The sequence below is a fragment of the Equus quagga genome, chromosome 14, assembly GCF_021613505.1.
Source record: "Equus quagga isolate Etosha38 chromosome 14, UCLA_HA_Equagga_1.0, whole genome shotgun sequence".
Taxonomy (NCBI): Eukaryota; Metazoa; Chordata; class Mammalia; order Perissodactyla; family Equidae; genus Equus; species Equus quagga.
This window is the reverse complement of record NC_060280.1, coordinates 66,744,338-66,768,225: the sequence shown is the minus strand read 5'-3', so window position 1 is coordinate 66,768,225 and position 23,888 is coordinate 66,744,338. Positions and strand designations below refer to the sequence as shown.

The 23,888-nt window shown below is 51.7% G+C and overlaps 3 protein-coding genes across 4 annotated transcripts; 2 read left to right on the top strand and 1 right to left on the bottom strand.

Moving 5' to 3' along the window:
- Positions 1-2,318: 2,318 nt before the first annotated feature.
- Positions 2,319-12,025, bottom strand: C2CD2L (C2CD2 like). 2 transcript variants are annotated; one of them, XM_046686276.1, is made up of 14 exons: positions 10,618-12,025; positions 8,517-8,612; positions 8,032-8,151; positions 7,751-7,861; positions 7,538-7,654; positions 7,332-7,443; positions 7,131-7,239; positions 6,382-6,446; positions 6,164-6,291; positions 5,898-6,072; positions 5,100-5,201; positions 4,827-4,960; positions 4,454-4,739; positions 2,319-3,407 (listed from the first exon to the last, which is right to left on the bottom strand). In XM_046686276.1, the coding sequence occupies exons 1-14, from the start codon at positions 10,969-10,971 to the stop codon at positions 3,196-3,198; spliced, it is 2,121 nt and encodes a 706-aa protein (XP_046542232.1). In that variant the 5' UTR covers positions 10,972-12,025; the 3' UTR covers positions 2,319-3,195. The 2 variants fall into 2 exon arrangements, with proteins under 2 accessions (XP_046542232.1, XP_046542231.1); XM_046686275.1 differs by having other exon boundaries at positions 4,827-4,963; positions 10,618-12,024.
- A 4,371-nt stretch (positions 12,026-16,396) lies between these two features.
- Positions 16,397-21,512, top strand: DPAGT1 (dolichyl-phosphate N-acetylglucosaminephosphotransferase 1). Its single transcript, XM_046686277.1, has 9 exons — positions 16,397-16,942; positions 17,240-17,360; positions 17,537-17,750; positions 17,999-18,145; positions 19,531-19,615; positions 19,972-20,160; positions 20,493-20,580; positions 20,739-20,894; positions 20,973-21,512. The coding sequence occupies exons 1-9, from the start codon at positions 16,782-16,784 to the stop codon at positions 21,036-21,038; spliced, it is 1,227 nt and encodes a 408-aa protein (XP_046542233.1). The 5' UTR covers positions 16,397-16,781; the 3' UTR covers positions 21,039-21,512.
- A 716-nt stretch (positions 21,513-22,228) lies between these two features.
- Positions 22,229-23,704, top strand: LOC124252602 (histone H2AX). Its single transcript, XM_046686280.1, has one exon. It carries the CDS (start codon positions 22,332-22,334, stop codon positions 22,761-22,763), a length of 432 nt encoding a protein of 143 aa, XP_046542236.1. The 5' UTR covers positions 22,229-22,331; the 3' UTR covers positions 22,764-23,704.
- The last annotated feature ends 184 nt before the right edge of the window (positions 23,705-23,888 follow it).

Sequence of the window (23,888 nt, the reverse complement as noted above, 5' to 3'; positions counted from 1 at the left end):
TACTGTTATATTTTTCTATATTTTCTAACCTAAAAATAATCCTACATAGTTTGTATAATCAGAAAACATATTAAATGCCCAATATAAAAAAAATGAACTTAAAGACATCATTAAAAATAACAAAGTCATAATAAAATCAGAAATTTGTGCATGAAGTTAGTTACTAACAGCACTGAATTGCAGTTTTGTCCTTATTTTAAAATAGGAATTTTAAAATATAATTCAAAAGTAACAATTATATTTTATCAACTTTATTCATTCAAAAGCACATTGTTATAGTAATACTTCATGAAATGCCAACCTTATTTTAATTGACATTTATAAGACAAGATGGCTCTTAGCTTTAATTTAGGAACTTCATGAAGAAAAAGTTCATTCACAGAGCTGTGTAGACTCAAACAATTTTTACAGAGCAAAAATTTCACGATAGCTCTGAGATCCACACATATGTTTCCAAAATTTGAGGCAGTGTCTTGCTGTCTAGCATAGTTTACTTCCATCTCAATCTGCTTCTTTTGAAAACAAGCCACAATTTTGGCTGGATAACTCAGATTTGTTCTTTAAAAACTGCCACAAAAACTTAAAGCATAATTCATGCTCATCAAAAGCTATGGATCTCTTCTGAAAGTGTAAAATGGAAACGGTTCATTAAATTGTTTTGTGTTTCTTTTGTGTTCATGTTTTTTGTTGTTATTGTCTATTTAAAAGGTTCTATGAAGCATCATCTTAGATCTTCCTGAAATCTAAACAATGGAACCAAAGTACAGCCCTGGATTTGATATTTGCTCTGAAATTTTTTCTTTTCTTTGTTTTTTAATTGAGGTCATATTGGCTTATAACATTGTGTCAATTTCAGGTGTACCTTACTGTATTTCAATTTCTGTGTAGACTGCATTATGTTCACCACCAATAGTCTAGTTTTTATGTTACCATATATATGTAATTTGCATTCATTTTTAAAATCCCTATTTTTGGAAGATGACCAGGCTCTTCTTCACTACAAAATATATGTGATTCCGTTGAGCTCTGGGCAGCTTAGCACTGGAAGCTGAGTACAACTTCCAGGTCCCGTCCACTCAGGCCACAGGTCCAGGGGGAATCAGAGGACCTGCTCTCCCACCCACAAAAGTTTCCTGTGAAATTTCAAGTTCAGTGTGTTAGGCTGTCTTGTCATGTTGGTAAACAAACAAACTGCTCCTCTGTGAACCACTAAGAGTTGCATTTCTTAGATCAGGGGAAGCAGCTTGATAAATCTCTTGGAGTTTTCATGACCTAGAGTTGAGCATGTCACTATATACAAATTAACCAAGTATCCAAACTCTGCCACTCTTTCTAACTATCCCATTCTGTGGCTAGTATGAACAGGAGCATGGGGAATATTAACAATTCCATGCTGCCTACCCAAAGGCGCCGCCTGTGTCTGGAACGCCCTGTGATGTAGGTAAGTCAGAATGGCAAGGCTGGAAGTGACCTGAATGATTATCGAGGCCACTCTTCATTTTAGAGATGAGGAAGTTGAAGTTAAGAAAGGAGAACTGGTCTGCTCAAGGTCACTTGGTGTGTCTGTGGCACACTCAGGTTTTCCGTCCCTGGTCCAGTGCTCTGTCTGACATCCTGCAGCAGCTAACCTGGTTCAAGCCCTGTGTAAGGTCCCAGAGAACAGGAATGTGGGATGTAGAGTTTGCTAGTATCCATAACTCCTTGAAACTTGCCCACATTTGGGAATGAAAGGCTTTTTAGCATGATGAAACCCTTATAAGACTTCCCCCTCCCAATCTGTCTCTTCTGAGGCAACAGTTACCACTTCTTCAGCACTGACTATTTGTCAGCAGAGTTCTAAGCACTTTACTCATTTACACCTCACCCACAACCGAATGATAGCTACCATTAGCGCAGTCCCCATTTTACAGATGAGAAAACCGAGGCACTCTAAGGCTACATAATTTGCCCAAGGTCACACTGGTAATTAATGGAGCTGGGACTCAAATCTGGGCAGTCTAGATCTAGAGGCCATGCTCTGGGCTCTATTATATCCTGGAAGCAGCAGCCTGTTCAAGAAAGGGGAATGAAGATGCCTGTACTAGCCAATTGACATTTTTTTTCTGATTGACGTTTTTGCTACAACGTCACCCTTCAAAGACTCTTGTTCTTCTAGTCGTCTCTCTACATGTGCCTTCCTCCCTGCAGGAACTTCTTAGCAGACCCAATATGTGTGTCATCTACCCCACCTCACTCTCTGGGCCGCTGCCTCTGATCCTCCCGCTCCATCAACACATAGCCTCACTACCCATTTGCCTTTCAAAGGATAACCAGTTGTCCAGTTTATAAACTCCAATTTGACTTTAATTTAATAAATTAAATTCCAAGCCATCACACAGCAATGGACATCATCATCTCCCACATACAGAGGTGCAGCCCTGCTCTTGCTCCATCATCACACAGTCTTTAAATAAAGCCCCTAAAGCCATTTTTTTCTGGGGAAGGCTTCCCACCAGGCTCCTGGCTCCCTCCTTCCAACAGAGCCACTGCTCACAGAGAAGGCATCAAGTACAAAAACGGTAATAAAGGGGGAGGGAGGGATGAGGAGCAGAAGGGGAGGCAGGGTGGTGGGGAGTACCTGCCCCCCATCCCGGGCACCGGCCCGGCTTTCTATAAGCTGCCAGTGTTCTCAGAGGCAGACATTGGTGCTGGTCGGAGTGGGGACCTGAGGGAGGTGTGGGAGCCCCATCCCAAAGGGCATTGCCTACCCTTCTGGGACAGGAAAGAAGGGTCACCTGGGAGAGATGCCCTCTATCATCTGTTCACTGAGGATCCTGGACCACACATATAAATAGAAAAGAGAATAAATAAGGAAGGAAGGATCAGCTGAGGAGCTGAGCACCCTGGGACTCCTCTGAGGGGCCAGAGTCAACAGCAGGCAAACAGTTCTGAGGAATGCCCACACATGCCAGGACAGAGCCCTCCTCTTACTCCCAGCCACCCACTCCCTCTTCTATGTCCTCAGCTCTCATAAGCTTCCCTTTGCAAGAACCCTTCCAACTGGCCCCACAGCCCAGAGTGGACAGGGCTTCCTGGAACCCAGAGGGCTTCCCCGGCCCAGGCTGCTGGGAATCCAGGAAGGGGAATGGAAGGGGATGTGGGGAAGGGGCTGAGAGGACTCCTGCCCTCTCCTAGCTCAGGAGGTGAGGAGGGCCCTCAGAGCTGGGGGCTGGGGTTGCCATTGGCCTTGGGTTTGGATTTGAAGGAAAAGCGCTTGATGAGGCGGCGAGAAAAACTGCCAGCCTTCTTTCGGACACTGGGTGTGGCTGTCGCGTTGGAGAGGTCATCGTGTGATTGGCTCAGACCAGCTTCCTTCTGTCGAGGCCTCCGGCGGAAGATGAGCTTGGTGCCGCTGCGCAGGAAACTCACTGCGGGGGAAGAGGGGAGGCTGAGACAGAGAGAGGGGCACAATGGGGGCGGGGTGAGGTGGGGTGCAGAGAAAGGACCAAGCATGGAGGGGTTGAAGATGTAGAACAGAACCAGTCCCTTGGCCTAGAAACCAGCCTTCCTTAGGAAAAAAAGTAGAGACAAAACACGCCCTTTATCCTTCCTGAGAAGAAGATGGTAGGGCTCATGGGACTGTGTGCACCCCTGCCTACTGGCCCTGAGGAGGAACGTCATGGGGCCGGCTGCTCTGTGAGGACAGACTTAACGATTGGGCCTCTTTACTATGGAAACATAAAGGCTGAGCAGAGGCTCTTCCTACAAGCTTATGAAATCGTGAAGGAACAAGGTGGGTTGACACTGACTTGTTTACCAAATTCCAGGATGTGAGCAGGAAGCTGTGTGTCTGGAAAACTTCAAAGAGGTGAATTCAGGACCATCATACTGAGGAAGGTGCTTACACAGCAGGCTTGGGACTTAGGAGTCTCATTATCTCAAGAAGTGATGCAAGCTTAAATCATAAATAGTTAAATACATTCGTGGTTGACAGACTCATTGGCAGAGGGATGAAGATGTCTGGGAGCAAGCCCCACATCCTTAGAAGTGAGAAGCACCACAGCTATCCACGGATTGTGTCACTGCCAGAGGGACACTCCTAGGGTTGGCCCAGGGTAGAATTTCTTATACTCACTGGGGAGAGAGTATAGAATGAAAGGGAAGAAAAAAAAAAAAAGAATGAGGGAAGGAAGATCTGTGCTTAGACTCAGGAAGAAAGAAAAATGGATGAAAGGGGAAATACTTTGGCATCCCTTCCTATCACTCAAGCCTGTCAGATCCAGGCCAGGCCCCAAGGCATCAAGTTCCCCTTCTACTCTAGTTTGGCTGAACCAGGCTGGGAACTCTAGTGATCCTTAGGGGAGGAAGGAGAAGGCAAACTGGCTGGAGGCTCCCATGTCCCTCAGTATCCGGTTGGACCCAGGTCATGATACTGGGTATAAAAGAAGAGGGGGGGCTGCCAGTATCTCCTCACCTTTATGATCCTTGAGGCTTCGGGTCTCCAGGGCACCAGTGGACCCTGTTTCTGACTCAACATCATCCACTGATGGCCTCTCAGAAATGTCCGAACGTGTTGTCTCATCCGCTTCCTGGACACTCGTGGGACTGGAGAGGGCATCTAGGGGCCCTGGGGACATGGCTGGTGGGTCTGAGGGAGGTGAAGAGGGACCTCCGCTGGTCCCTGCATCATCCTGCATTGAGGCTTCCAGGGATGCCGCATAGCCCAGGGACAGTGCCAACTCATCCTGAGCAATGGGCACCTGGCAAGAGGGACAAGTTTTAATGGGCAGGAGTGACCCATTAGGGCTTTCTCCCTATCCAAGCTTTTCTCCCCAGAGCCCCGTTACCTTGGAAACACCAGAGATGATGAGAGTGCTACGCTTGGTGGGTGTCTTCTTGGCTGCCCGCCCGCTGGGCTCAGTCAGCTGGCGAATTGCTGTCTCTGCCACAGGGTCCAAGCCGTTGGAAAGGTGGCTCTCCCCTGCTGGAGGTACAGAAGACAGATAACCTGTCTCTTCCCTGGCTCCTTCCTGGACTTGAACTGTGCCCCATCCAAAGCGGTTTTTGACCCTGGGGCCCCGGTGCCAACCAACACTCACACTTCCCAATTCCCCACTCACGGCTGCTGCTGTGGGAGGTACTGCTGGGGCCACCACTCTCACTCAGCACAGTTGTTGTCTTCTCAGTCACCTCCACCTTGGACGGGGAGCGGGAGGGGGAGTCTGGTGGGTGGGGGAGGGTCAGTGAGCTGCGAGGTGCTTTAGAGTGGCCCCCACCCCCTACTGTCTTTGTTGAGACTTTGGTTGACTCAGAGGGCAGGGGTGACTAAGGGATGATTAATCACAGGGGTAATTAAGAAGATGCCATGGGGACAAAAGGACACCACAGGAACCAAAATGCCACGAGGCCCACTGAGGACGTGGAGAGATGCCATGAAAATATCGTGAGTATACGGAGATGCACAGGGGTCCATTGGAGGTAGGGGGACTTCCAAAGGACCCCTAGAGATGGGAGAAATGTCATGGAGGGCCCCTGGGAGTGGGAGAAATACACAGAGGCCTTTGGGTTTGTTGGAGGATCCCACAGGGGGCTGGAATGTTGAGGGTAGAGGAAGGGACAATTAGGCAGTTGGGGCTAGAGGGGGAAGGGAAGAGATCTGTGAAAAGACAAGGGGGATCTTGGGGAGCTGGAAGAGCAGGAGTCCTGTATGAGGGGCTGGCAGATCCAGGATTGAAGCGGGAGAGGACAGCTGGGAAATGGAGGGATGTAAGGGAAAGTTTGACGGAAACAAGGGTAATGAGGAAGATGTGGTCGGAGAATAGGGGGAGCTGGAAGCAGGGCTTCCCCTGCCCTTTCCCTGTCCTGCCACGGATCTGCAGTCCGGGGCCCCTGGCTAGAGCTGGGCTCCTCCTCTTTACCTAATTTGCCGTCTACACGGGGCCGGGACTGGACAGTGGTAACCGTGGTGACAATGGTGCCATCGGGCATGATGGTCCGGTCCAGCTCAATCTTCTTGGTGGGCGTGATGCTGGGGCGTGGAGTGGAGGGGGTGGAAGTGCCCAGGTTCCCGGGGGAGCCCTCCTCATACTGAAGCTGCCGAGGGGTGGAAGAGCAAAGAGGCAGGGCCTCAAAGACTGCGCTTCCCCTGTGTGCCCCCACCTTCTCCCAAGGGTCAGCTTCTCACCTCCACTGCCATGGTGGCTGCCGGTCCCAGGGCTTTCCCTGGCCCAGGAATGAGTGGGCACACCTGTCTTCTGGATAGTGGTCTGGAAGGGGAGCCCACAGACAGTGTGGCCTGGCCCAAGAGTTCAGCTGGGGAAGGGGGTGGCACAGTGAGCTGGGCCCATGACCAGGCCCCACTCAGCACCCACCCAGAGGAACCCCTCCCTGCCCCATACTCACTGTCTCCACAGCTGCTGCTCCTCAGCACTTTGAGGGTCAGTTCCCGGCTCTGGGGACCCAGATCCCTGTGGCCAAGAGGAGATGGGGCAGGGAGGGGGAAGATTAGCAAACTGAATCCACGTTTGAGTTGATCACAGACCAGAGGCAGAGGGAGCTGCACATAAATAAGATGGGACAAGTGCCCCAATCAGATTAATTCCTGCCTCCAAATACTCTCTTCTCAAGAGAATGGGACAAGGCTTGAGTGGAGACCGTACTCCTCAGCTGGGCCTTCAAGGCCTCCCTGGTCCTGCCCCATCCTGCCTTCCTAGTCTCTCCATGTCCAAACACCCTCTTTCTTTTGCTCAAGCTGCTCCTTCTGCCAAGAATACTTTTCTCTCACACTCTGTTGAAATCCTGCTCTTGCTCTAAGATGTAGTTTAAATGCCACCTCCTCCATGAAGCCTACTCTGATCCTTATGTGGGATCACATAAGCGCTTCGTGTAAACCTCGACTGGAGCACTTATACCATTTTCTTTATGTACATCTGTCTCTGCCTCAAGCCTGCAATCAACTCAGCAGTAGGATGTGGGGGTGTATCTTGGCCAGGTCTGTATCCCCAGGACCTAGGCTGGGCCTGGCATACAATAGGGGCTCACACCAAGGTTTACTGAAAACAGAGCTGATTCATGCCAGGGCTATGCTGGAAGGGTTTGAGCCTCAGTGTGTCCTTGGGAGCAGGGGTGGGGGTGGGGGAGTCACTCCTTACAGTGCCAGGTCCTCGGTCCACTCCACCTCTGGGCCAGCCCTCATGGGCTTGGTCCACTTCTGTTGCATGGGGTTGTTGAGTTCAGCTACACAACACAGTTCCCCACTGCCTGTAAGACCAGAAATTAGAGGATGCTCAGATCAAAGATGGGAAGCCACTAAGGAATAGAGAGGCCATCCCCTAGCCACTTCTAGCTCTCACCTTCCAACTCACTCCCCAGGTGAGATGCTCGAAGCTGCCGTAGGAATAACCTGGTAGGTCTGGGGATGGCTGGCTGGGCCTGGGGCAACATGGGTGGCTTCTCACTTGGTACCTAAGAGCAGAAGGAGGTAAAAAGAGCAAGAATCCCAACATAGTACCCTGGGGACAGTATGCATGCAAACTATTTGCTTTGAGTGCCTACTCACCAGGCCTCCAGGGGCAGAGCAAGCCCTGAGGTTGACCATCATGGCTGGCTGGGTGCTGACTATGGCATCCTCGATCAGTTCTTCAATAGTGGAGAGCTCTACTTCCTCCTCACCTCTCTGCAGGGAGGAGAAGAAGAGAACAAAGAGGTGGGGCCTCCAGCTCTGCCTCCCTCTCCTTGCTGTGCTTCTTCCCCGCCAGCCCTACCCCCTTACCTCCCTGGCCTGCAGCTTGGGAAGCACCGTCAGGCTGAGATCTGGGCGATCAGTGAAGGCCCAGGATACAAGCAGTCCCCCACCAGGGATTTCCTCCAGGTTGACTTCCAACTAGGGACAAGGGACAAAGGGATTGGCTTGACTTGCCCCACTCCTCCAACTACTCCCAACTCCCCAGGACCCTTCCTTCCCGAATTCCATCCTAGACAGGAACCAAACTGAAAAGACTGAGGTAATCGAAGCACCCCCTGCCCAACTCAGTTTCCCACATCCCCCTCCACCTGTGTTGGTGGCAGTGTCAGAGTGACGTGGTAGGTCTCCATGGAGACGGCAGCGGGGGACTGCTGGGTCACAGAGACAGGGAACATCACCTCTTCAGCAGAGAGCTGGCAATGCAGCACCTGAGACAGGCGAGGGAAGGAGGGTCAGGAACGGAGGAAGGGAGCTCAACCCTGCTTTGCCCTGCCCTAAATGGGTCAGCAGACCCCTCCCCACTTCAGTTGTCCTTGGGATCACCTTTTCGAGGTCACAAACCCATAAAAGAATCAGATGCAAGCCAAAGACTCCTCTCTCCAGAAAATATAGATCTACACACATGTACTACATTTTGCATGTAACTTCAGTGGGATTCTCAGACCTCCTAAAGCTAATCCTTGGATCCCTAAGGCATGCACGGACTTCAGGTTAAGAACCCTTGGACTAAAGGGAACTCTTGGGACCAGCCCTCCTTAGGCCCTAAAGAAGGCAGTGCCCAGCAGACCCTTACCATGGTGCGCTCTGATTGGTCTACGCAGGTCACGTGACTAATGCTGGCTCCCGGTGGGAGTTGGGGCACCTCTTCAAATGCGATTTGGATGGAGCTCTGAGGGAGTAATGTGGGCATAGGATCAGGTCTCTGGAGCCACCCCCCACAGATCTGGCCTGCTCAGTTGCTAGCTGGGCCCTGGCAGTGTGGAGGCCTCAGCTGCAGGCTGGCTTCTGGTCCCTCCTTAGCTCAGGGCTTTATGACAGGAAGTGCACCCCTCCAACCCTGCCTCTCCAGGGGCCTGCAGCTGCTAGGGAGAACTGGGGAGCTAGACCACCTCAGAGACCAGATCACCTTGAGCTGAAGACCCTAGATTCCTCCTGGAATACCTGGAGCCTCCCTCTTCTCCCTCCACCTTCCTCTTCATCCCCCATTCTACCCCCAAAGAAACGTGTGCATAGAAAACAATAATAAAGGTGTTGGTTGCCACCCATATATAATAGCTGGGCAGAAAGAGACATGGCTGAGCTAAGGGTGAAAGCAATAGGGCCACTTATTCAAGACAAGAGCTGGAGAAACGAGGCTAAGCCTTCTTCCAGATAAATAGGATGTGGAGGCGCAAGAATATGACTCTATCCATATTCTTAGAGATGAAAACTAGCTCAGCATGGCCTTGGGGAACTTTACCAGAGGGACTAGGAAGAAAAGCAAGCTCAGAGGGCTCAGAGGGGCCCGGCTAATTCCTCAGGGCAGACAGCAGGGTGGTATTAGGGAGCAGAAAGCCGCTTAGCTTAGGTCTTGAAAGAGCTTCCTAATTCTTCCACAGCAGTGGAAGCAACCTACTGCAGCCCCATCTGGAGATCAGGATGGGAAGAAGAATTGAAGAAGAGGCACAGACTGAGCTGGCAGCTCTTCCTTGGGTCTTGGGATGGGAGGAAACAAATCCGCAATGTTCATTTGCCTGGCAAACCAGGAGAAGCCAAATTTTCTGTTCCTATAGCTGTCTCATTCCAAGGCCAGGCCCAGGGAGATGGGGAGATGGATGCTTGGAACCCCAGTCTCCCCACCCCCTGCAAGGGAGGCCAATGTCCGGCTGAGTCAGCTGTCCTGGGGAGTTGCTCCTGACCCAGGGACAAGGTACAGGAAGAGCTGGGTGGAGGGGTGAGTTGAAGGTATAGACTGACATATGCCATCTGGCTTTCTGCTGGGCAGAGGAGACAGAGCAACTTCTTGTGTGGCCACTTCTGTTTCCAGGCATCTGGAGAGCTAGTAAAGTAAAGCCCCCAGACTAGTGGTGGCTGGAAATGAAGAACTCTCTAAGCAAGAGGCTGATGGACTGGGAAGGCAAGGAGAGATCACTGGGCCAAGATGAGGAGGGCTCCGTGAGAGGGAAGCCTCTACCTCCCACCCCACCTCAATCTTATGACCACGCTTCCTGCCCCACTTCCTGGGAGGCCAGATGCCCATGGTGCAACGGGAGGAAGTAGGCTGGGCTGGTTTGTGACTGACCCTCAAGGGGCAGCTCCAGGCTCATCTACTGGGAAGGGCTTAGATTGTCAATCTGTTTTCCACCTGAACACCTTTCCCTCAACACATACACTGTAGGTCAGCATGCAGAAGGATGTCTTAGTTGTAGCAGTGAAATTACAGAGGGGTGGGAGGTGGGGGGTAATTCAGGCTCCTTGGGGATCTGCCTGATCACACCAAGGATTTGGGGCATGAAAGGCTAGCTGGGTGTGGTGGCATGAGGACCAGGCAATTTCCTTCTGCAGGTGCACCTGTCTCTCTTCTAACCCCCCCACCCACCAACACAACCAGCACCCAGGCTAGACGGAAGTGCCCTCAGGCACAGGGATTAGCGTCGCTATGAGAACAGCAACTTGTGCATGGGTTTGGAGCCAAAGAGTACCCTGACCACAAGAATAGAGGATTTGGGACATAGCGGGATTTCTGCAACCTCTAGCCTCACCTGCACCCTTTTCTCTGATCCCGGAGGGGAAGAGAAGCCATGGGGGTTCCCCAGTTGATCCCCACCCCCATCCGGCTTCCTGGCATGAGCAGTCCCTCCCCTGAAAGCAAAGGCTGAGTGAGGGGACCACGTAGGTGCTCCTGTCCAACTCACCCCGTCCCTGCAGGCCTGCTCGTTCAGCGCTCGCACCCAAGCCCGCTGCCAGTTCTCCCGGAAAGACTTGAAGGCGAAGAGCGACGCCAGGAGGCCCCGGACACCTGGCTCCTCAGGGGCGCCGGCCCGAGTCGCCCGCAGCCGCAGCAACGAGCGCCATACGCCCAGCTCCCGCAGGGAGCCCGCGGGCTCGGCAGCTAAGGCGGGTCCCCGGCCCCGGCCCCGGCGGGCCCGCGCCAGCCACAAGCCTCGGGCATACTGCAGCAGCCAGCCGAACACCGTGAGCAGCGAGGCGGCGAAGAGGATCAGCAGGGCCGCCCAGCCCACGTCCCGCTGCCCCCAGCCCGGATCCATGCTCCGTGCGGGCTCCGGTCCCGGTCCCGGCTCAGGCTCAGCCGCTGCCCCGGGGGAGCATGGCCCGGGCGGGCCGCGGGGCGGGGGCGGGCTCCCCCGGGGCTGGGCACGCGGGCTCGGGGGCTCTCCGGGGCTGGGTGCCCGGGACTAGTGGGTGCCACAGATCGATGAGAGGAGGTCCTGGGGGGGTCTTGACGCCGGGGTCCCTCTCTCTGTGGTCCCGGTCCCTCCTCTGTAGGTCCGGCAGTCCGACCTGGGCTAGTCGTCGGCCAGCGCCCGACTCCTCCCACGGCGCGGGCCCCGCCGGACCCGGGCGGGGACTCGTCTGCAGAGACGCGGGGGCTCCGGGCCGGCACCGGCTCCGGGAGGGTTGAGTGCGCAGAGCTGACACTGACAACACGGCCGGCGCCCCGCCCCCACCCGCTCTTAAAGGAGCCGCACCCGCGCCGGGCGGGGCTTGGTGTGCCCGGCGCTCAAGTGCTGGAGGAGGGCGGGAGGACTAACCAGGACGGGAGGAGGTTCCGGGGTTGAAAACAGGAGGGATCTTTGACCGCCCCGCCCCATCCTGGAATCGGGGTACTCCTCCTCCCCTGAGCTCGAGCTCTCGGCAAGAGTAGGCAAAGATAACTTCACTTACCTGAGATGCCGCCTCTGCTTTCCCCCACGCTCCTTAGATTTCTATAGTTTAGACCTCTGTGGATAGCATAGACCCCTTCTCCGAACACCCCCAGGCTCAGCAGCACCTTGGCTCCCATTTCCTGGCCAAAGCTAGGCCCTGGGTAAGTAGGTGCAGAGCAGCCCTCTTAGCTAGAAGTGCCTGACAGAGGTCCAGATGATTCCTGCCAGAGAGAGGGCAGAACCTGACCCTGGTAGAGGTTGAGAATAGAATATGGAATATTAAACCTCCTCCATCCCCCCACCCTCCTTCCCCTTGGAGCTAGGACCCAGCAACACCCTATTAACCTCCTTGCTCATGTGGTTTGTTCTGGAGATGTTTCCCAAGCCTGGGGCTGCTTCTGTTTTTAAAAATAATATATTTCCATAGTAACAACTGCTGCCTGTGGAGCACGTGTGGAGGGGGTGGTAATGAGGAGGGAGCTGGCAATGTAGCCCTGGACTATCAATAGATTCAGCCAGATGACCCTGCCATCCAAATATGCGATATCCCAACAGGCACCCCCAAAATAATGTTATAATTACAGTCTAACCTCAGGATCCATCCCTTTTCCTAGATTTAAGGGAGTGGATTCCATTCCTATAGAACAGGGGCTTGTCATTGCTTTCTGGAGACAGGAGGAGGAAAATCATACAAAGGGATTTAAAGGAATCCCTATTCCCCACGAGGCCTTCTTCTCCACATACGGATGGCAAGGTCTTTGGCACACAGCGCCTTCCTTAGAGAGGTAGACAGGGAACGTGTTAAACAGCTCCCTTCCAAATCCAGTCAGTAGTCTGAGGAATGAGTACCTGAGAGTAAACAATGCCTTCTAAAGTGTGGGATCGCAGAGCTAGGCAGAGCCTGGCAGGTCAGCAATAGAGTGCCTGAACCAGAAGAGGTGGTGAGGAAGCCTGGGGCATCCCTGGATTTCACTGTAAGAAATGATGGGGAGGGAGGAGGTGATGGGGTAACCTTGCTGTGGCCCTGCCCATGCATCATCACTGGACTCCAGAAACCATGGAAGATTCCTAGAGTGTGGGTTTCGAATCTTGAGGGGAGGAGAAGAAATGAAATGAAAGGAAGAGAGAACTCAGAGACATGGGGCCAGAACCCAGAGACGCAGGAGGAAGCTGTCAGCGGGCAGAGCAGCTAGGGCTAGGGGAGCAGGCTGCGCAGGAAGTTGTCCAGGTGCAAAGTTTCACTTTGAAGACCCTCTTCCCCCAAGAACCCTTCTTCAGGAACCCTCCAACCTCCCAAGGATCTCAGTTCTCTGAGTTCTTGGATCTCCTTCCTCAGGCCCTCCACTGAGCACTTCGTCCTCTGCTGCCAGATGCTGCTTCACAATTCGGCCTTACATGAGTCTCCCTAGCTGGTCCTCCCAATCTCCCTTCCACTTGTTACTCAGACCTCTAGCATTTATTTCATTCTGCCTTATAGTCTAGCTGGTTGTTTATATATCTGCTTTTCCCACTCGTCAGGAAGCTGCTGAAGGGTAGGGACCCTTCTTACTCATTTCTCTTCTCTCATATTCAACCAAAGTGCTTTAATAAGCTGAAGTAGCCTCCTTGGGGGAAACAAGTGCGTTTATATCACTTGGTGTCCCCACAGTATTAAGAGTCCCCTATGTACATAGTAGGGATTAGCAAGTTCTTTGTAACTTTAAGAAGTCTAACAGAAAATATTTCAGTATAGACGTAAACCGTAAGAATTTCTATACTGTTTCCATCTTTTGAAAATCATTCATGTCATCCCAATAGGAAGGGCAATCTTGGGGCTTGCTTGTGGCTCACAACTTCTGATAAACTGATAGGTGAGAGGCAGGAAGAAAAGGAAAAGCTGCTTGGAAAGAACCACAGATATAGTCCTGCAAGTGTCATAGCCCCAGACTATCCAAAGATGTCTCGTGGTATTTTAGGCACTGTGAAACATTTTTGCCACAGGCTTTGTCAAGCAATCAGACTGAACAGTGGATTGGCCTTGCTCACGGGGAGGCACAAAGGTCTCCCAAGTAGGAGATGAGCATCGCAGACAGTGTCTGCTCTGCCCAAGAAACCAGCGAAAGCCATTGACAGCTCGCCTGATCTGTGAGTCCTAGGACCAGCTTCAGCATTCAGGCAAATGTTTTGAACTTTTACCAGGAAAGGCACAAAATTTCAAGTGAGGCCAAGTCATGTGTTTGTTTGTTTGTTTCTCCTTCTAATCAGTCTAATAATCAACTGGGTATTTACCATCACAGGAAAAAAAATATTCAGATGATATGACAAGTATCCAAGTAACCAGGTTCTGATGGTAACATGTATACGTGGATGATTAATCCCTAGTGTCTTATGTTTGAACGAGCCCCCACCCTCTTCTAGTGGCAGTGGCAGGAGGGTGGGGATGCTAATGATCTCTAGAGAAGAAAGAGACAAAGGGGAAGGAAGATTTATTAGGATTGGCCTCCTAATAAAAAAGGAAACACATACAGACAGTCCCTCAGATCTCCAGGGAGTCTCAGCCTGCTCCTGATCAACAAGATAACTGAAGGCTGCCTCCTCTGAGGCTCCCACAAGCTCCTCCTTTCCACCTGCTCCTGGCGCCTTATTTTCTCCATTTGGAAGGTCCTCCCACCCTTGCCACCTACTAAAATCTTTGGAGATACTACTCCTTCTCAAGGTCCTCTCACTTCCCCTAGTCACAACTAATTGCTCCCTGCATGCGCTCCTAGTGCCTTCTGTACCTCTTTCAGATCAGATCCATTATGTTTGATGATGCCTTATATACAGATATCTGTATGTCCTTAGCCCCATGGGGACACCCTGTGGAACAGAAAACACTTGCCTCTAGGGAGTTTCCAGGCTAAGAGGCACAGATGCACACACACGCCCACACGCACATCCAAAAACAATACCAGTAGGATAATAGGTACTGAAAATTTGGTGGAAAATCAATAAATTACTAGGTTTACTTTATATGTATAAAGTATATTTTATATGTATATGGCTTTTTATTGTTAATTAAAGCCATCTTCAAGTAGAAGAGACATTTCACATCTGATTTTGAGAGACAGGAGGAACTATCTTTGGCCTAAAAAGAGTCAACCCGACCCGACTCCTGGAGCACGCTATAATTGAAAGAGCGCACAAAGTGCCAGGATACTTGAGTCCTCTCCGGAACTCCCTGGTAGTGATTTCCTCCCTGAGGAATGGAAATCAGTTGCCAAAGAGCCTCTGTGTGCATGAAAGAGAATGAAGATGCTGGTGAACTCTTATTTGCAAGGAAACAGGTGCCAAGCACGGTAACCTGGAGGAAGAAAGCTGACTGGGAGTTTCTCAGGCTCACAGGAAGCCACGTGTAAGTCTGGTTCTCCTGCTCCTTCAGCTCTTTCCAACACCTCAGCCTCGCCTCCTCGGATTGGGAGCTTGGACAATGCAGCGATCCAGGACCAAGGAAAGTTAAGAACCGGTTAACTCCAAGACTTGGGGACACTCCCAGCCCCTCCAATGGCGATGTGACCCGCTAGGTTGCCTGGCAACGAACTGCTACTGCGGGGGCGCAGGTGGGTGGGACGATGAAGGAAAAGCACAAGAAAAACACGGAGTGGGAGGAACTTTTCAAGCGTCTACGCTTTAGAATTTACATCATCTTCCAAATTGTAGCTGCGTTTCCGGGAACTGAGTTGAGTTTACCTTGGCTTTCGACTACGTGGGCAACAGGTATTCTACAAGGAGCAGGCGCTGCTCCAAATCCTCATCCCTCCTGCCCTCTTCCTTGCTTCCAATAGCCATCTTCTCGCTCCAGAGGTATCCCAGGGTAAACTCGGGGTACTACCCCTTTAAACGTGACCTGCGGAGGCGGACGGAGCTAAAACTGACGTGGAATCGAGTGTGAGCGGCGTCAGACACGTGGTACAAGGAGTCGTTCATCTTGGAATCGGGCAACGAGTTTTTCCGCTTTTGGCTGTACGTTTTTAATATGATGTTAAAGTATCCGCTTTTGTCTTTTTTCCCTTCCTTTCTTCTTTATTGAAGTATATTTTACATACAATATTGTGTTAGTTTCGGGTTGACAACATAGTGATTGAACAGTTAATCACGTTACAAAATAATTACCCTGATAAGACTAGTTAACTATCTGTCATTATACAAAGTTATTACAGTATTGTTGACTATATTCCCTGTGCTGTATATTACATCCCCATTACATTTATTTTATGGCTGGAAGTTTGTATCTGTTATCCGCTTCACCTATTTCTCTCTTCCCCCGAACCGCCTCTCCTCTGGCAACCACTAATTTGTTCTGTGTATCTGAGTCTGTTTCTGTTTTGTTTTGTGTTCATTTGTTTTGTTTTTTAGATTCCACATATGAGTGAAATCATATAGTATTCTTCCTTCTCTGTCTGGTTTATTTCACTCAGCACGATATCCTTTAGATCCATCTGTGTTGTTCCTAATACGTGGAATTCATTCTTTTTTATGGTTAATACTCCATTTTTAAAATAAACAAATTTATTTATATATATGTGTGTGTTTATATATATATATATATATAAAACATCTTCTTTATCCATTCATCTACCCGTGGACACTTAGGCTGCTTTCTCATGTTTCGCATGTTGGCTATTGTAAATAATGCTGCAATGAACATAGGGTTGCGTATATCTTTTCGAATTAGTGTTTTCTTTTTCTTCAAACACCCAGAAGTGGTATTGCTGGATCGTATGGTAGTTCACTAATTTACATTCCTACCAACAGTGCACGAAGGTTCCCTTTTCTCTGGTATTTGTTTTTCTTTAATTGTTTTTCCAAAACACTATGATGACTCAACTTTGGAATAAAGGATGTAGTCTCAAGTAACACTTCTGTCCCTACGCTTATGCCCATATTAAAAATGGCCGCCTCCGCCTTCCGCGGTGATAGTTGCTCTGCGAACAAGATCCGGGCGGAAACAGAGGGTACGCAAGTACGGTGGGGCGGAGCGCAGGATGACTTATAGAGGCTCGCGGGAGCCCCCCGAACGGCTGTAGTCAGAGTTGTTGGGGTTTGCTCAAGCTGGTGTAGGAAAACCCAGCCTGTGGGGAGCGGCCACATCTTAACTGCTGGGGGCTCAGGGCTTCTGCCCGACTTGCCTGTTATCTGAGGAGCTGGCGGAGCGGACCCCCCGGCCGGTCACCATGTGGGCCTTCCCGGAGTTGCCGATGCCGCTGCTGGTGAATTTGATCGGCTCGCTGCTGGGATTTGTGGCCACACTCACCCTCATCCCCGCCTTCCGTGGCCACTTCATCGCCGCGCGCCTCTGTGGCCAGGACCTCAACAAATCCGACCGGCAGCAGATGTGAGCGGCGGCACACGGGTCCCGGGCTGGGGACAGGGGTGGGCAGGGCAGGAGCGGGGACCTGGGCGCTGGACTGCGCGCGAAGACGGAGCGCTCACCCAACACACAGCCCGGGACTCTGGGAGGTGAAGGGCAGAACTGTTTAGCACTGGGGAGAGGATGGGGGTGATCCTCGGGTGTATCAGGGACTGCGGCAGGGGTGCCCTCCCCTGCACTAGGTTACTGTAATGCCTGCACTAGTGAGTAACCACACCCCCTTTCCTGTTCCCCCTCCACCCCTCTTCTGCTGGGACACAGCCCAGAGTCCCAGGGAGTGATCAGCGGTGCTGTTTTCCTTATCATCCTCTTCTGCTTCATCCCTTTCCCTTTCCTGAACTGCTTTGTGGAGGAGCAGTGTAAAGCCTTCCCCCACCACGAAGTAAGTGGGTTAGTGGGGGCGGTTGCCTGGGGTTGGGGGCTGGGAGCTACCTGAGAGAGTTGGGGGTGTTTGGGCTTGGGGGAGGAGCTGAGGAAGGAACGAAAAGACAGGCGTTTTTGAAAGGAAAGATGAAGTGGGAGTAGGCTCCAGCTGTGACCTGCGCGAGCCTCCCCCAGTTTGTGGCCCTGATAGGTGCGCTCCTTGCCATCTGCTGCATGATTTTTCTGGGCTTCGCGGATGATGTACTGAATCTGCGCTGGCGCCATAAGCTGCTGCTGCCCACAGCTGCCTCACTACCTCTTCTCATGGTCTATTTTACCAACTTTGGCAACACGACCATTGTGGTACCCAAGCCTTTCCGTCCAATTCTTGGCCTGCATCTGGACTTGGGTGAGTAGCCCTGCCACCACTGCCCCTATGGCCCCTACTTCAGGGCACCCTTACGCCGTGAGACATCCAGCAAAGCATCCTTCCTGGTGTTCCACATTCTCCTCCAAGTGTCCCTGTGTCTTCTCAGATCCTTTCTGTTGGCCCTTCATCCTATCCTCTGTCCTCACCACTTGTCTCAGAAGGCTATTCTTCAATCATCATTCTATAGGTGATACTCCTTCTTTTCTTACTGTCTTCTCCCCCTCTAGGGATCCTGTACTATGTCTACATGGGGCTGCTGGCAGTATTCTGTACCAATGCCATCAATATCCTAGCAGGAATTAACGGCCTAGAGGCTGGCCAGTCGTTAGTCATTTCTGCTTCCATCATTGTCTTCAACCTGGTGGAGCTGGAAGGTAGGTGGGATTGGAGGTAAAGAAAAGTCTGAGTGTTACGTTTTCCTGATATCTGGCTTTGGGGAATTCAGAAAGAAAGCAATATGTGAGTAATTATAGAAGCTAAGGGAACCTATTTACTTTGCAAATAACTAAGATTCATGAAATGTGAGAAAGGAAGATAGCAGCCCTGTCATTTATAGCCGGATTGGCACTAATTGGTAGGCTGTGGTCTTCTCTTATTGAACATAAACAATTTCATAGAACTTGAAAATCAGACAGGGTCACTCTGTGACCATGATCGAGTAAGACAAAAACCAGACCCCTCCATAACCATGTGTGAGCATAGATAAAACTACAAGAACACTGTGCATCCCACAAAAATGACCAAGCTGCCCCTGTTCTGGCTAATATGAGTGATTGCTGCTTCCTTCAGATAACCACTGAAGAGTTCCTCCCACTTCCTAGATAAAAATTAAGATGAATTAATAATTAATAAAAATTAGGGGCTGGCCCCGTGGCCGAGTGGTTAAGTTCGCACACTCTGCTGCAGGCGGCCCAGTGTTTCGTTGGTTCGAATCCTGGGCGTGGACATGACACTGCTCATCAAACCACGCTGAGGCAGCGTCCCACATGCCACAACTAGAAGGACCCACAACAAAGAATATACAACTATGTACTGGGAAGCTTTGGGGAGAAAAAGGAAAAAATTAAAATCTTTGAAAAAAAATAATAATAATTAATAAAAATTATTAAGAATTACTCCTGCTGACAGCACCCAGTCCAGGGCAAAACGGTGCCTCCTTGCATCCTCCCCAGAATTACTTAAATCCTATAACAAGTCCGCCTAACTCCCCCTTACTCAGGCATCCTGTGATTCCTCATGGCATGTGGTTTCCAGTCTCCCTTGTTACAACAAGTCAGTAAACCCAGCTTTGACTACAGATGTGTTTCTGGTGGTCTTTGGCTGATAGACATCAGTAAGTGCTTATTAAAGCTAAGAGCACTTTTAAAACATGATCTCCTTTAAACTTTGTAACCAAGCTCTTTGTGGCAGCTATTGTCGTCAACTGTATTTTACAGATGAGGAAACTGAGGTTTAGAAAAGTTAAATGTGTCATGATCAAGGTTGCACAGTTAGGAAGTAAAGCTGGCATTCAAAGCTAGGGCTGAACAGTCTAAACCAAATTTAAGACAGTAACTAGTTTAGGAAGAGTTCATGAAAGAGGTGGAATATTGGCAATTGCCTGCATGACATAAAAGGGGTAGTAACTTCTTGAATGTCACTTGGGAGAGGTGGACAGTACAGCTTGGGACAGAACTTAGACACAGACAAAAATAGGACCAAGCAATGCAGGGGAAGTGGCTATCAACTTTTCCTTCTTTCTTTCCCCCTGCTTCCAAAGGTGATTATCGAGATGATCATGTGTTTTCCCTCTACTTCATGATACCCTTTTTTTTCACCACCTTGGGATTGCTCTATCATAACTGGTAAGTAGGACTATTGATAAGGGGACAACTATTTGAACATGAGGCAAGTATGGTCCTGATCATGACCATCTGCTGGTGGAGAAGCTATACCTGCGCATACCTGTGTTGAGTGTTTTCTGCGTCTTCAGTTGGTAATATTCTTAAATTGCTCTCTACCCAGCAGTAGTTGGGCACAAGTGCTGTGGAACCCCCAGGAAGAGATGAATTCAGGGCCTTGGGTCCTGGAGAGTTGCTGGGAGAGTTAGAGTCTCCTTCAAGCCAGCACTGGGGTCAAGACTAGCCTCGTACCAAGGTGTGGGATGTGAGAGGATTGGTCATGCCTCTTGCCACTGGCTCAGGTTGTCTCCCCTGCACAGGTACCCATCACAGGTGTTTGTGGGAGATACCTTCTGTTACTTTGCTGGCATGACCTTTGCCGTGGTGGGCATCTTGGGACACTTCAGCAAGACCATGCTACTCTTCTTCATGCCCCAGGTGTTCAACTTCCTCTACTCACTGCCTCAACTCCTGCATATCATCCCGTGCCCTCGCCACCGTATACCCAGGTAGCCACTTAGGGCTTGAAAGGGACATCATAGCTTTTTCACTTGGGATGCATAAAGTCAGCCTTATAAATTTGCTGTGCAAAGGGAGTGGGCCCAAAGAAGAGCTAACTCTTTCCATGTGGTTGGCCCTTTATAAATTACAGAGCACGTTTACTTACATAATCTTATTTAATGTTCACAGCAGCTCTGATCACACAGTAGTAAGCAGCAGAGCCAGAAATAGATGTCAGGTTGTTTGACTCCACATTCGGTGCTCTTCCTAGTAATTAACCGCCATGAGGAGAGTTCTTTGACTAGTTGCCCAGTCACATAAAGCTCTCTTCCCCCTGCAGACTCAATACCAAGACAGGCAAACTGGAGATGAGCTATTCCAAGTTCAAGACCAAGAGCCTCTCTTTCTTGGGCACCTTTATTCTAAAGGTAACAGGATAACAAGGAGGTAGGGCCGCTACCCTGAATTCAGGGAATGGGGAACCTAGGCCTGCGTCAGATCCAAGGGGAGTTTGGAAGCATTAGGCAGATCGCATTCCTGAAGCATAGGTATTAGCTGAAGTTCTCTCCACCCTTGGCCCCTCCAGGTAGCAGAGAGCCTCCAGCTTGTGACAGTGCGCCAGAGTGAGAATGAGGATGGTGCCTTCACCGAGTGTAACAACATGACCCTCATTAACTTGCTACTTAAAGTCTTTGGGCCCATGCATGAGAGAAATCTCACACTGTTCCTGCTGCTGCTACAGGTACGGTTGAGGATGGGGTTCGCGCCTCTTTGTCTCCCTTTCTCCATGGTTCTTACTCTAGTCCATTTCTCCTTGCAGATCCTGGGCAGTGCTGTCACCTTCTCCATTCGGTACCAGCTTGTCCGACTCTTCTATGATGTCTGAGTCCCGTGATCATTGCCCTTTACTTCACAGTCTCGGGGGTTCCTGACTCAGGCCAACCTCTTTCTGGAACAGGACTGCCTTCTGGCCCAGGCCTCTCCCACCCTTCATTTTCCTACAGATTTTGTCCTCAGCATTTCCTTTGCCCTGTGATTATGGACATCCTGGGCTTTTCTTGCCCTCTGGTGATTATTGATTGGACTTCGCCTGTGGCTTTCTTCAACTTGCCACTCTCCCTCTCCATCCCATCTTTGCAGCCTCCTAAGGTGGGATACTGAAGCTTTTATGCAGTTATCTACAACTCTGACTCTCAAGGAATTTGTTGGGCCTGGGGCTAGAACCCTGGCTGCGGATAGGGACACAGGCTGGAAAGATGACTTGACATTTGCCTATAAATTAAGTATTCTAATTAGTAAGAGCTGACGTGGGGGCCAAGTGCTCCTTGTGGTGACAATAAAGTGGTTTTTTCTTTTTGTCGTTCCTGTAGGTGTATTTCCTATATGGGCTTTTTAGGGTAGATTGGGAGGGTTGGTGGAGGCAGCTCCTCCAAGAGGATGCCTCTCTCCGCCCCAACCTTTTTCTTTTCAGTACACCAGGCCCCTTCTATGAAGAAGTGAACAGAAAGAGCTGAGACCAGGCAGAACACGTTGAATAAATACTGAAATCCTGATACTTCAGGTGGCATGGAGGGCCATAGGATTGGAGTTATCTGTTCTCTGTTTTGGGATCGAATTTTCACGGAGTCTCATTTCTTTCCTTTTTCACTATCCCTTTGCCGCATAGGAGGGGAGAGGAGTGGGGAGGGAGTGAGAGACCTGACGGGGAGGCAGAGATAAGTGTAGTGTTGACCGCTTTCCTTTAAAAATCCAGGCCGGCCCAGACTTCCCAGAGGCTCTTGAGGCGACTTCAGACTCCACCCCCTTTGTCTTCCGGTTCTGGTCTCCGGCTGTAGCGTTTAAATCTCGCGCGCTTCACATGGATTGGCTACATCTGGGAGTGGTTGGCTGTCCGCGTGCCGCCACTCCTCCTCGCCTTTTTACCCGGGCAAAGGGTTTTCAAATTTGACCAATCGGCGGGCGCGCTCCCTCAGCCGAGGCACGTCACTGAAGGGTTAATCGCAACCAACCGGAGGCGGGTATTAGAGAAAAGAGCCAATCAGGAGGGCGCGGAGGTGTGCCCTGGGGGCTTATAAGGGCGGTCTGTGGGCGCGCGCGGCGGCAGTTGGACTGCGGCGGGCGGCTCCTCGTTGGCTTTCTCGAGGCGGACCTCTTCACCGTTTTTTCTACCTCGCGCACCATGTCGGGCCGCGGCAAGACCGGCGGCAAGGCCCGCGCCAAGGCCAAGTCGCGCTCGTCGCGGGCCGGCCTCCAGTTCCCGGTGGGCCGCGTACACCGGCTGTTGCGGAAGGGTCACTACGCCGAGCGGGTCGGCGCCGGCGCGCCGGTGTACCTGGCGGCGGTGCTCGAGTACCTCACCGCGGAGATTTTGGAGCTGGCGGGCAACGCGGCCCGCGACAACAAGAAGACGCGGATCATCCCCCGCCACCTGCAGCTGGCCATCCGCAACGACGAAGAGCTCAACAAGCTGCTGGGCGGCGTGACGATCGCTCAGGGAGGCGTTCTGCCCAACATCCAGGCCGTGCTGCTGCCCAAGAAGACCAGCGCCACCGTGGGGCCGAAGGCACCCGCGGGCGGCAAGAAGGCCACCCAGGCCTCCCAGGAGTACTGAGGGGCGCCCGCGTCGCCCCAGGCCGCCCGGCCCCCCAATGCCACCACAAAGGCCCTTTTAAGGGCCACTACAGCCCTCACGGAAAGAGCTGGGCCACGCCGGGCTCCGGGACGAGCGGCCGCGGCGCTCGGCCTCCCCTCCTCATCCCCGCCGCCGCCCGCCCCTCCCCCTCGCGGGCCCCGGCTCCCGTTCTCCGGAGAGGGGCGGCCGCCCGGCCCCGGCTCTGCTCGGCTGGCACCCCGGCGCTCGTGACTCGGCCGGCCTGTCCTCGGAGCCGCCGATGGGCCGCGGGGAGCCGCGGCGCCTTCTGGAAGACTTGGCTGGCCGTTCTGACGCAGGGCTGAGCTGAGGCGCGCGGCGGGCCGGCGGCCGCCAGCAGACTCCTGCAGCCTGGTCTCCGGGACTTTAGCTTGGTGCTTGGCCGGGACCTGTCAGCCAGGACTGCGGATTTCCAGGCTCCGGTGGGGAGAAATGGATCGCTTCGTGTGTCCTGGTGCCCCTTTTGCTGCCCCATCCGGGCTTTCGCATCAGCCTCCTCCATTCTCATCCGCGGGCCTGTGCGGTGCGGCCAGGACGGAGCACTGTAACGGGGACATCTCTCCTCCGGAGACGACTGCCTCCCAGGAGGAGCTGGGGGGAGGGGCGAGGCCTCCGGTCCGGGTCCCCGGCCGGCTGTGTGGACAGCGGGAGTTGTGCGCGCGCCTGCGGCCGACCGGCAGCGAGGCCTTCGGGCCTGCCCACTCCGCCCCGCTTCCCTTCCAGCAGCTCCGCTCGGCAAGCCAAGCTCCTAGATACCAGCACAAGTCCGTTAGTCCCGTCTGGACTGAGCCTCCGGCTTTTGAACTGGAATTTTGCAGCTAACCCATCCAAGACTAGTACCTTAGGTATTGGGGAGTTTGAGATGGACTAATTTTGTTTATTAAAGGGTTGTTTTTTAAGAAGGAGTCTCGGTTTTCATTTTGTGGAAGTTGTAAGATTGATGACTTTGTAGACTATTCTCGTGAGGTAGTGGGGGTGGGGGGCTATGGATATAAGGCTCTATGGTTTACTCGAGAGGAGCAAGCCATGGTTTTAAGATTGTGGCTCTTTGTTCGCGCTCCCTGGAAGACAGTTTATTCTGTTCGA

Bases quoted from the DNA above. Each gene is read 5' to 3' on its own strand.
- C2CD2L (XM_046686275.1), bottom strand. From the start codon at position 10,971: ATGGATCCGGGCTGGGGGCAGCGGGACGTGGGCTGGGCGGCCCTGCTG. The intron at 6,292-6,381 runs GTGAGTATGGGG...CCCCTTCCCCAG, and splicing joins GAGCAGCAGCTGTGGAGACA to CTGAACTCTTGGGCCAGGCC. The intron at 6,073-6,163 runs GTGAGAAGCTGA...ACCCCTCGGCAG, and splicing joins CAGCCACCATGGCAGTGGAG to CTTCAGTATGAGGAGGGCTC.
- DPAGT1 (XM_046686277.1), top strand. From the start codon at position 16,782: ATGTGGGCCTTCCCGGAGTTGCCGATGCCGCTGCTGGTGAATTTGATC. The intron at 16,943-17,239 runs GTGAGCGGCGGC...GCTGGGACACAG, and splicing joins AAATCCGACCGGCAGCAGAT to CCCAGAGTCCCAGGGAGTGA. The intron at 20,581-20,738 runs GTAACAGGATAA...TGGCCCCTCCAG, and splicing joins TGGGCACCTTTATTCTAAAG to GTAGCAGAGAGCCTCCAGCT.
- LOC124252602 (XM_046686280.1), top strand. From the start codon at position 22,332: ATGTCGGGCCGCGGCAAGACCGGCGGCAAGGCCCGCGCCAAGGCCAAG.